General features: G+C 41.0%; 2 protein-coding genes across 2 annotated transcripts; both read left to right on the top strand.

The window, feature by feature from the left end:
• Positions 1-7606: 7606 nt before the first annotated feature.
• On the top strand, positions 7607-8755 carry LOC141455126 (uncharacterized). The gene has a single exon (XM_074129983.1). The coding sequence runs from the start codon at positions 7607-7609 to the stop codon at positions 8753-8755; it is 1149 nt and encodes a 382-aa protein (XP_073986084.1).
• On the top strand, positions 8752-9984 carry LOC141455125 (uncharacterized). The gene has a single exon (XM_074129982.1). The coding sequence runs from the start codon at positions 8752-8754 to the stop codon at positions 9982-9984; it is 1233 nt and encodes a 410-aa protein (XP_073986083.1).
• The last annotated feature ends 1864 nt before the right edge of the window (positions 9985-11848 follow it).

Genomic DNA, 11848 nt, shown 5'->3' with positions numbered 1-11848 from the left:
TATTCTCTTCTTTTAATTCCTTGATTTCTTCTTCCATACTCGACATGGCTGAAAGTGCTTTCTCTACCTTTTCATCGAGTTTGTTAAGATCTTCTTTTGTAGCTACTCTATCCATCTGGTCTTTCATGGATTTCATCATCGTTTTCATTTCATTTAACCAGCTTGGCAAAATGTTCTCACCTAAACCTTCCATTTTACTATTATCGGCACGTGAAATTTTGTTGCTTTCAGCTTCAGGAGAACTTCGCCTTCTCTTTGGAGTTCTCGTATTAGATAGGAATTCGTCAAGAGTGCTTTGACTCATTAAATAATAAACTAATAGGCTGATTGCTGAAATTTGATAAATCGTATATTACGTACCCTATTATTGTAATCCGTGCATGTAGCAGTTAGCCAAACCGTCGATACACTTATATCCCCACCACACTGTTCATGTATCTATCTACCTTCACTTATAAACTTTGATAAGTGAAATAAAATTGAATTTTTATATTTTTATAATAGTTTCGGTGCACAAAAATTCACCAAATTTAGGTATAATGAACACTAGTCAGTAGCCCACAATATTACACAATTAATTTTTAATAAACTTTTATGGAAATCACCAAAAATAATACACAAACCTAGAGCGACTTGAAACACATCTGTACTCTGCTGTGACCAGCATGGAACCTTTGGGATGTGTATCATTACCAGTAGAGTTGTGCGATAAAGTTAGGATGATCGATTTCCTAGTAGTACCGAACTTGAAATACCCACTAATTCTCGGAGTAGATTTTTGGGCGAACATGAGTATATTACCTGACATAGGGAATCGAACGTGGACCTTCAATGATTCAGTCATGGCGGTAGAGGTGGCCCCAGCTTTAATTGATCAGTCCTCCTTAGAGGAGTGGCAGAAGCCAATCTTAGAGGAACTGATTTCTAAATGGAAGGGGACCCGACCTCAGAAACTAAGGTGCACCAGCAGAGTCAAGCACATGATCGAGACAGACCACCGTCCGATCAAACAGCGCTACTACCCGGTTTCGCCACATGTTCAAGAATTATTGAACAAAGAGCTGGATGACATGCTTGAGCAAGGTATAGTAGTCCCATCCAAAAGCCCATGGTCATCACCGGTCGTACTGGTAAAGAAATCAGATGGAACTTATCGGTTTTGTGTGGATTACCGGCAGGTAAACGCGGTTACGAAGAGAGATGCCTATCCTCTTCCTTTTGTCTCTCAGATTCTCGATCGGTTAAGAGATGGACATTATCTCTCGTCCGTAGACATAAAGTCGGCATATTGGCAGATCCAAATGGAGGAAAGTAGTCAAGAAAAGACAGCCTTTACGGTACCTGGTCGTGGGCTCTTTGACTTCACGAGAATGCCATTTGGGCTTCATAACGCCCCAGCCACGTGGCAAAGGCTTATTGATCATGTTCTGGGGGCTGACCTAGAACCACATGTTTTCGTATACCTCGACGACATTGTGGTGGTGACGAACGAATTCGAAAAACATGTAGAGGTACTAGAAGAGGTATTTCGGCGACTGGCTGAATCAAAATTAACTATAAATTGGGACAAATGTCGCTTTTGTACGTCGCAATTGAGGTACCTGGGCTACGTTGTGAATAAGGATGGGTTACAAGTAGATCCTGAGAAGGTCTCATCCATTATGACTTTTCCAGCCCCAAAGTCTATCAGGCAGGTTAGACGTTTTATAGGCCTAGCTTCGTGGTATCGTCGATTTGTCCCAGACTTTTCAACCATAATATCACCGTTAACCACCTTGCTAAAGAAAGGGAAAAGGTGGTAATGGAATGAAGAACAGGAAACAGCATTCATTGCCATAAAAGATAAACTTATTTCTTCACCGATCTTGACCTGTCCAGATTTTAGCCTACCCTTTATCCTTCAAACAGACGCGTCCTCTTCGGGCGTAGGGGCTATTTTGTGCCAAGAGTATCCGGAGGGCGAAAAGGCGATAGCCTACGCTAGCAGAGGACTGACCGCCTCCGAGAAAAAGTTCTCGACTACCGAGCAAGAGTGCCTGGCCGTTCTCTGGGCAATAGAGAAATTCAGACCCTACTTAGAGGGGATGGAATTTACGGTAGTCACTGATCACATGGCGCTTAAGTGGCTTAATAATCTAAAAGATCCACAAGGCAGGCTAGCCAGGTGGGCTGTGAAATTACAGCAATACACCTTCCAAATCCGTCACCGACCGGGGAAGTTAAACGCGGCCGCGGATGCACTTTCAAGGGTTGAGGAGGATGCCGAGGTGACGGCAATAGATTGCACTGGCCATACAGACTCCTGGTACCGAGATTTGTGCACTAAAGTCAGTATGCGACCTGATGAGTACCCACTATGGAAAGTAGAAGGGTCGAAACTGTACAAGAGAATAGTGGATCGAAGGAAAATCTTGGGGGAGGATCGTCCTTGGAAGTTAGTGGTGCCAAAAAGCGAAAGGAAGAAGCTGTTATTCGACTTCCATGATAGTTCTATGTCAGGTCATTTAGGTTCCTACAAGACTCTTCAGCGACTGAAGGAAGGTTATTATTGGCCAGGAATGGCTGCAGATACAGCGAGGTACGTTGCTAGGTGTCCGACCTGTCTCGCAATGAAACCCTCTCAACAGGGACCAGCAGGGTTGATGGGAGGGCAGAGAGTTGCGGAAAGCCCCTGGCAGGTAATTACTGCCGATCTAATGGGCCCACTTCCCTTGTCCACTAAATTAAACAGATGGCTGCTAGTGGTATGCGACTATTTTTCAAAGTATTCCATATTACTTCCGTTGCGGACCGCCACATCCAATAAGATAGCAAACTTGTTGAAAGAAAAAGTTTTCCTGAAGTTTGGTGTTCCCCAGATAATCATCTGTGACAATGGCGTACAGTTCAAAGGTCGCCAGTTACAGGAAAAGATGCAAGAATATGGGACAAAGACGTGGTTCACCAGTCTTTATCACCCTCAGGCGAATCCCACGGAGAGAGTTAATAGGGTAATATTTCGTTTCTAGATTCATACATAAGTACTAATGAAATTATGAAATCGTTGAGAAAATGTAAATCAAATAAGGCAGCCGGCTGTGATGAAATAAATTATGATTTTTATAAAAGCCTTCCGCAAAACTGGTTACTGTATTTGGAAGTTATGTTCAATAAAATTATAGATTCTGAAAATATACCAAAGGATTGGTCGAAAATAATAATGTTTATGCTTTACAAAAAAGGTGATAGGTCATGTACTAATAATTATAGGGGAATTGGCCTTGTTAACTGTTTAACTAAACTATTTACTCAAATAATTCTGTGGAGGCTGGATGATTGGTGTGAACAGAATAATGTAATACCAGAATTCCAATCGGGCTTCAGAACTGGCAGAGGTTGCCTGGATAATGTATTTATTTTGAATAGTGTAGCTCAAATTCAGTTCGGTTTAAAAAGAAAACCATTGTATTGCCTCCTTGTAGACTTTCAGAGAGCTTTCGATTGTATTAATCATGACCTCCTTTGGACTAAAATCCGCAACTTAGGACTCTACGGCAAAGTAATTCGAATTATAGAAAAGTTTTATCATACTGCCACTGTGTCGATCAGAGATAAAAATCAACTCTCTTCAGAAATTTCTCTTACTCGGGGTGTAATTCAGGGAGAAATCTTAAGCCCCATTTTATTTAATATTTTCATTTATGACATTGAACATTACTTCAGATCTAAAGGTGTAAGCGGCATTAGAATAAACAAAAACACAGACATTTTGTTGTTAGGATATGCTGATGACCTGATAATCTTCGCAGATTGCTACACTGATTTAAAGAACAAATTAAACATTTTAAGAAATTATTCCGAATTAAATAAAATTAACGTGAACGCCAATAAAACTAAAATTTTAAAGTTTGGAACAGGTAGAATGAAAAGTTCGGAAAATTTTTATTATGGAAATATTAAGTTAGAAAAAGTAAGTCATTTCAATTACCTGGGGGTCATATTTTCCAGATCATTAACCTTTAATGAAGAAAAAGAAAATGCTATTTGTAAGGCGAATCTCGCAGTTGGTTCAGTATTTAATATTTTATACAAAGGTAATATCAAGAGTTGGGATTCAAGAGTTTATCTTTTTAGTTCAATTGTAAAAAACGCTCTGCTTTATTGCAGTCCAATTTGGAGTTTAAGATACATGGAGGAATTGGACAATGTACAATGTCGTTTCTTTAAAAGACTGTTAAATTTGTCAAGGAATACCCCCCACTATTTACTTCGTTTGGAAACAGGTAGCTCACAATTGCAACTTCTTATTGTAAAACAAATCCTTAAATTTTTATTAAAAATAGATCAAATGAATGCGTCTCGGCTCCCTAAAATTTGCCTATCAGAATTGAAAACTTTCCATTCCTCCTCCATAAATAATAGTAAATATAACTGGTGGTCGCAGTTCGTTTCTATAATTGAAAAATTTATTCCTGATCCTCAAAATTTAATTATCCATAGTAAAACTGATTGTTCCTCAATTTCAGATAGACATAAAACTTTTTTATTCAGTTTGGACTGCAATAGAGCAGAAAACTCAACATACAATAGTTATATAAAACAATTATTACCTAATGAACAGTTATGCCAGCCTTATTTACACCTTAACGTTCCTTTCAAATATATTAAACTGTTATCTCAGGTGAGATTAGCCAATAAATATTATTTTAAAATTAGTGTTGGGAAAACTACAGTTAAATTTGATGGCCAGTCTGTTTGTAAAGTTTGTAATACTGACAAAGAGGATATCTTTCACATAATGTGTAAATGTCAATCATATTTAGAAATTAGAAAATTGTGTTTTAACTCTTTGGATAGTGATTTTATTTTAAATGAATTTATAGCAGCCAATTGCAATTTGGAGAAATTACATAAATTATACAAATATTTAGATTTAATTTTAAAGTTTAGGCATTTTTGTACCACGTTCTAGGGTTCCTTAGCATTTTTTTTTTTTTTTTTTTTCTTCTTACAGTTAAAAGTTCATTTAATTATTATTATAAAAGAAATTTTGTTATTTTAAGTTATTGCTTTTTTTTTGCTTACTTTGTAATTAACCATTGCTCATTGTTGATTGCGACTCTGTATTGTAACGTTCATTCTTATACAATACACATAAATAAATAAATAAATAAATAAAATAATAGGGTAATAAAAACCATGATGTCGTCTTATATACGGGAGAACCATCGCCATTGGGATAAGGAGCTATCAAAACTGGAATTCGCGATAAAGACAGCAGTACACGACGCCACCGGGTACACTCCCGCATACCTAAACTACGGCCGAGAACTGCCCAGGACCGCGTTTGAGTATGAGAGGGACCCACCGGATGAGACCAGCGGTGAAATAGGTCTGAATCGCGAACGACATATGGAAAAGCTGAAGGCGATGCCAATCCTTTACAAGGAAGTCCAGGACCGTCTCGATCGCGCTTATGAAAAGGGGCAACGCGCTTATAATTTAAGGAGAAGGCCTGTGGAATATCTAGAGGGGCAGGTAGTATGGTGTAGAACCCATCCACAATCCGATGCTTCATCTTACTTTTCGGGGAAGCTGGCACCGAAGTTTGTCAAACGGAAGGTGAGGAAAAAGATTTCCTCTGTAGCGTACGAACTTGAAGACCCCTCAACAGGAGTATTTGCGGGGGTATGGAGCGTAAAGGACCTTAAAGAACAACCAGTGCAAGAAGAGTCCTAGTCCCATTAATTCCTTCCTTCGTTAACTTTTCTCTCCCAGGTTGTCGCTACATTCAAAGTTAATAAAAGTTATTAATCAGGCTATTTCTCGTTGTGCTATTATTTTCTTTCCTAGGAAGGAAGGGAGATTGTTAGGGGTTAAAAAAAATAATAGCTAGGTCAGTCAGTCTGGTGGGAGAGAGGGAGGCAGTGATTATTTGAACAGACAAAAAAACCGAAATATATAAATAAATAGTAATATTTTTTTGTTGAGAGGGGGGTCAGTCATTTGTAATGCACCTCTTAATGAAGTGAATTTGATTTTGTGTAATAAAAAAAAAAAAAAAAAAAATTAGGCTTAGTAATAGTTGGAAAAAGAAAGGATTAGAAGACCAAAAGTGAGCGGAAACAAAAGAAGAGAGAAAATCCAGGAGTACAGAAGGCAGTGGGAGCAGATGAAAAAAAAAAAAGTTGCGAACCGAACAGAGTTGGTTCTGACGCTGGCGAAGTAAATTGAGCCTTTGGATAGCTGGTGAAGAAAAAGTAAACGAAAACTCGCTTGCAGGAGGATTTATCGTGTACCGAGAGAACGAAAACTCTAAAGGCGTACAGGCAAGAGTAGAGAACCAGGTGTCTGCCCAATTCAAGTTGAATTTAAAAGGAGCGGTGAGTGAACCCCAGCGCTGGTGGTAGCAAAGGTAATGGAGATTGGACAATTTGACAAAGTTTGAATCTGTTATTATTCTGAACTGAAGTTTTTTTTATTATTATTATTATTTAAATTTATTTATTTTTCTTATTAAATGTATACAATGTGTCGGAAATATTCTTTGGTCAGCTGGGCCCATTAATTTAATTCCAAGCTTTGTTTGTATAACTAATATAATATTCATGTTCAAGAATTGCTAACCAAGCATTATATTTTCTGTTATAGATCATAAAATAGCCTATTCTGATATTAAAGTGAGTACGACCTGCTGGTGCATTACACGATGACTGATTGCTCCGTAAATCTAAATTAAATCAAATTCCTGCTTCCTTATAGTTTCTGTTCTCTCTTTTACTCCAGCCAACCTACTATTCCGGGTATTGGGGGTTTTCGCTGCTGTACCCCCAAGAACCTACTCTTACCAGCCCATAAACATCCTCTCTCCCTACACCTGTTGTTTAATCATTTATTATTTTATTTTCTTTTACATATTTATTTTCATTTATCCCCTTGAAACCGGTACTTATTTCACTCGAAACAACAGCGTGGCGCTCAAGGCAACTATAAACCGCCCTTCCCCACCCCTTCTTCACTGAGCTAGTGGCACTGCTTTGCCTTCCCCATCGGGGAGCGTAACAATCTGCTCGTCCAACTTTGGCTGTTCAACTTCCTCCATCTAAACCCCAACGTTTAACTGGAACGCGGCACCCGCTGCAAAGCTTTACCACCACTGATTCTGAGCCTTTTCCTCCTACCATAATTTTTGCGGAAGTGACTCCTTCTGAAAATTCTACTCTGCCTGTTAATTCCTCCTTACGCAATCCTGTGTCGGCTGTCTCTATTCAGCCTACAGTACTCCGTCTCAGCTCAAAAAAATCCTCCCAACCAATTCAGCATCCCCCCCGATAAGGTCTTGTCCCGCCTTATGGAAAAAATGTTCTCCCTAGAGGAAGTGTCTGAGGTCTCACCCCTTACTCCGGATGAGTTGAAGGCCGAAGAGAGCTTCTCCAAGTCACACTCCCGACTCCCGGACGGCCGCTTCTCAGTAGCCCTACCGCTTAAAATCAGTCCGTGTTGCTTAGGCGAATCTATAAAAATTGCTCTCAAACGCCTACTCCAAACTGAGTCTCATCATGCTAAATCCCCACAGCTTTGTGCTCCCTATGTCGAGTTCATGAAAGATTACTTAGAGTCAAACCACATGGAGTTAGCTCCTCCACTCAAGTTAGGTCAAATTTCCTACTACATACCCCATCACGCTGTCCATCGCCCAGATTACCCCCCGGAGAAGATCAGAGTTGTATTCAATGCCTCCCAGAAGTCCTCATCAGACGTTTCCCTCAATGAGCTTTTACTTCCTGGTCCAAAGTTACAACTCGACATTTGGAAGGTCGTTACCCGATTCAGAACTGACAGGTGGGTGTTCACTGCTGACATTCGTCAGATGTTTCGGCAGATACAACATCCCCCGGAAGTTAGAGACCTATTACGTATCCTTTGGCGATTTGATTCCGGCCAACCCGTTCAGGAGTACCGATTGTGCACTCTTACCTATGGAACTACGTCAGCTCCTTACTTAGCATGTCGCGTCCTTCAGGAATTAGCTCTTACTTCACAGGCTTCCTTTCCCCTAGCATCTGAAAAACTACGTACCTATGTAGATGATATTTCTGGGGGAGGCCCTACCTTGGAAGCGGCATTGCAATCCAGAGACCAGTTAATCAAACTATTGAGTCAGGCTCAAATTGAACTTAGAAAATGGGCAACAAATCACCCACAATTGTTAGGTGAAATACCCTCTGAGAATCTTCTCCCAGCCATGTCCTCCGTCTGTTTGGAAAACGATGAGGAGTCACAACTGAAAATTCTCGGACTTTGTTGGAACTCTTCTCAAAATTACTTCCATTTTCTTATCCGTTCTGTTCCTAATGTTCAAACTAAAAGACAATTAGCCAGTCTGATCGCCAAGGTTTTTGACCCATTGGGATGGCTAATTCCTATAACAGTTTTAGCCCGTGCCATATTTAGAATAGTCTGTCAAGCCTCCTTTGATTGGGACGATCCCTTGCCCTCATCAATCGTCCTTGAATGGGCTCAGTTTGCTGTCGCCTTGCCTGACCTGACCAAAATTCACATACCCAGATTTTTGTCTCTACCTACTTCTGAAATTTATCTAGTCGGATTCGCTGACGTGTCCGAGCGAGCCTATGCGGCTGTGGTATACCTCGTGTCCCAGTCTGATGACACTGTCATAAGCTTAGTCATGTCTAAAGCCAGAATGGCGCCAATGAAACCAGTTACACTTCCCGGTTGGAGATTTGTGCTGCCCACCTACTTGCTCTTACTATGAATAAGGTCAGATCACTTTTCCCTCAGATAACCACTCAGAACATCCTAGCCTTTTCTGATTCTACCATTGCCCTTGCCTGGATCACAGCAACACCACCCCCGCATTCGAAGTTGTTCGTGGGTAATAGAGTAGCGGCTATCTTGGAAAAGATACCCGCCTCGCAATGGTTCCACATTTCCTCTTCACAAAACCCCGTTGACTGTGCCTCACGTGGGCTACGACCCCAAGAATTAGTGAAACACCCGTTATGGTGGGAAGGTCCCCCTTGGCTGAAATCAAACCACGAATCATGGCCCCTTGGGCAAGTGAGTGCCGATTTGTCTGACTCTGTCGTGGGAGCAGAAATTCGCTCGCATGCCCTTATCGTGTCAAGTATAATGTCCTGCTCTGAGGAATTAGAGGCTAAGTTTTCCAGTCTGTATACGCTGCAGAATGTAGTGGCCTTTTGCCTGCGCTTTGCTCACAATACTAGAAATCCAGTACATCGGAAGTCAGGTCCACTAAATGTAAAGGAACGCAGCGAAGCCCTGCGAGTTCTGATAGTCCGAGCTCAGCGACACTCATTTTTAGAAGAAATTGAAGATGCCCAGTCCTCCAGACCTAAATTACGCCTGGTCAGAATTTTAGGTCTATTTCTCCATACCGACGGAGTATTACGAGTTGGAGGAAGATTAAGACAAGCCAATATCCCTGAGTCCAATAAACACCCGGCCCTGTTGCCTCAGCAACATCCCCTTACGGCTCTGGTAATTCAAGACGCTCATGTATCCAATCTCCATGTAGGCCCTACCGCCACTCACGCCTTTCTCCGAAACAGATACTGGATTACTAATGGAAAAAATGTGGTTCGAAGGCAATTGTCCTCATGTAATAAATGTTTCAGCATCAAACCATCACCTTTCAACCCTATCATGGGTCAGCTGCCAGAGGGAAGAGCCAGCGCCTCACCACCCTTCACGACTACTGGTATTGACTACGCAGGCCCCTTCAACGTAAAAATTGCCTCACTTCGGTCCGCCAAGGTCCTCCAATGCTACCTCGCTATCTTCATCTGCTTTTCGACAAAGGCCATTCACTTAGAATTGGTCACTGACCTCACGACTCAGGCCTTTCTAGCCGCCTTAAACCGATTCATAGCCAGGCGAGGCATGCCTAGTCACATATGGTCTGACAATGGTACTAATTTTGTGGCGCTACCAGATGACTTAAGGAAGTATCTGCCCTGTTAAATGATTCCCAATGTCAAGAGTCGATCCTACGAGAGTCCGGAAGAAGAGGAGTCGAGTGGCACTTCATTCCACCAAGAGCACCCCACTTCGGTGGCCTATGGGAGGCAGCGGTTAAGTCCACGAAAGGTTTGCTGAAAGTTACCTTGGGCCTGCAAGAGCCCACAATGGAGTGTTTTCTCACCATTATCTGCCAGGTCGAGGCTATTTTGAATTCACGACCTCTGACAGCTCTTTCGTCGTCGCCAGACGATCTACAAGTCTTAACGCCAGGACACTTTCTAATTATGCGTCCAATGACTGCTCTTCCGACTAGTGACTCCCTGAATCAACGCACCGCCCTCAGATCTAAGTGGGCAATGGCCCAATTTACTGTCAGCCAGTTTTGGAGACGATGGCATCGGGAGTACCTCCTTGATCAGCAGGCCATGATGAAATGGCATTCGCCCTCATTTCCGGCGGCAGAAGGACAAATAGTCATGATTATGGACGACAACCTCCCTCCGCTGCAATGGTCCCTGGGTCGAATTTTCAAGCTGCACTACGGCCGAGATGATGTGGCGAGAGTGGCCGAGGTCAGGACTTCAGCAGGTGTGATCAGCCGCCCAGTCAGGAAGCTGTGCCCCCTCCCGAATCAGTAAGTGGAGCTCTGGCGAGTCCACTGCGGGAGAAGATGTTTGGTTCCCCAAAAGTGGCGGCCCCCAGACTTGGTTTTCTAGAGTATGCCATCTGACGGTTCGCGGAATTGGGTGAGCACCAGGAGAGGGTGACGGGCTGGCAAGTGCTGTGAAGCTAAGCGTCTGTGTGTGTCGGCCATGTTAGCGTCTCCTTTTTGCGTTGTGAGAAGTTTTATGGAAAAACTGTGTTTCAGTTCACCAATTTTTTATTTCAAACTGTTGGACTATTTATATAGAGATTTGTTAAGAACCTTTGGAAAAACGGTGGCTCAGTTCACTAATTAATTATCTCAAACTGTTGGACTATAGGTATAGAGATTTATTCAGTTATGTAATTATTATAATCATTTTTTCCTTTGTGTATTGTCTTTCTTAATTATTACATATTCAAAAAGTGTTCTGAAGATTGGTGGCGTCCCCCTCTCTATTCCAGCCTTTAATTTAATTGCGTCATGTCCATCTCCCCCCTTTTTGAATATTTTTCAGTGATGATAACTATAATGCAGTTGTGCAAATAGTAAAGAAAAAAGTTGAAATTAATCTAACACTTCCTCAATGGTATCACCTACAGCAGAAATTTGATACAATTCTTCAATATTATGGAAGTGGGAAGAAAAATCGAGATAAAAATGTGGATGTAACGGTGATTGAAGACGCTAATCTTAGCATGTGTCTTAGACATGAAACGAGAAAATTTTTAACGCTTAAGGAAACAACAGCACATTCGATAATAAAAGAAATGTGTTTAAATAAAAAACAAATAATGTCAATTATACAGAATGCTTGGTTAATTAACAATTATTTACATAATTTAATATTAATAATATCATTGGATAGTACATTTACAGATGAAGTAAAAAACAATTCCTGTTAACATAGCCGCTGCATCAGATAATTGTGAACGTAAATCTTACGACCAAGACAAATAAAATTGTTATAAACCAGTAATTGTGTTTTATTTAAATATCCCTGTAAATGAGAAAAGTTATCTGAGGTGATGGCGGCGGGGGTCGTAGAAACTAGCATCGTTGAAAGCTTAGCAATGTCCTTTTCTAATGAAAGACGCTAATCTCAACATTTGTATTAGGCATGAAATAGGAAAATTATTAACGCTTAAGGAAACAACAACAACACATTCGTTTATTAAAAGAAATGTATTTAAATAAATAGTGTCAAATAGAAATTAACAT

This window comes from Rhodnius prolixus, unplaced genomic scaffold, assembly GCF_049639745.1.
Source record: "Rhodnius prolixus isolate KJV_2025 unplaced genomic scaffold, Rpr scaffold_27, whole genome shotgun sequence".
Taxonomy (NCBI): domain Eukaryota; kingdom Metazoa; phylum Arthropoda; class Insecta; order Hemiptera; family Reduviidae; genus Rhodnius; species Rhodnius prolixus.
Note: the sequence above shows the minus strand (reverse complement) of the source record. Positions and strands in the feature narration are given on the sequence as shown.

Bases quoted from the DNA above. Each gene is read 5' to 3' on its own strand.
- LOC141455126 (XM_074129983.1), top strand. From the start codon at position 7,607: ATGGAGTTAGCTCCTCCACTCAAGTTAGGTCAAATTTCCTACTACATA.
- LOC141455125 (XM_074129982.1), top strand. From the start codon at position 8,752: ATGAATAAGGTCAGATCACTTTTCCCTCAGATAACCACTCAGAACATC.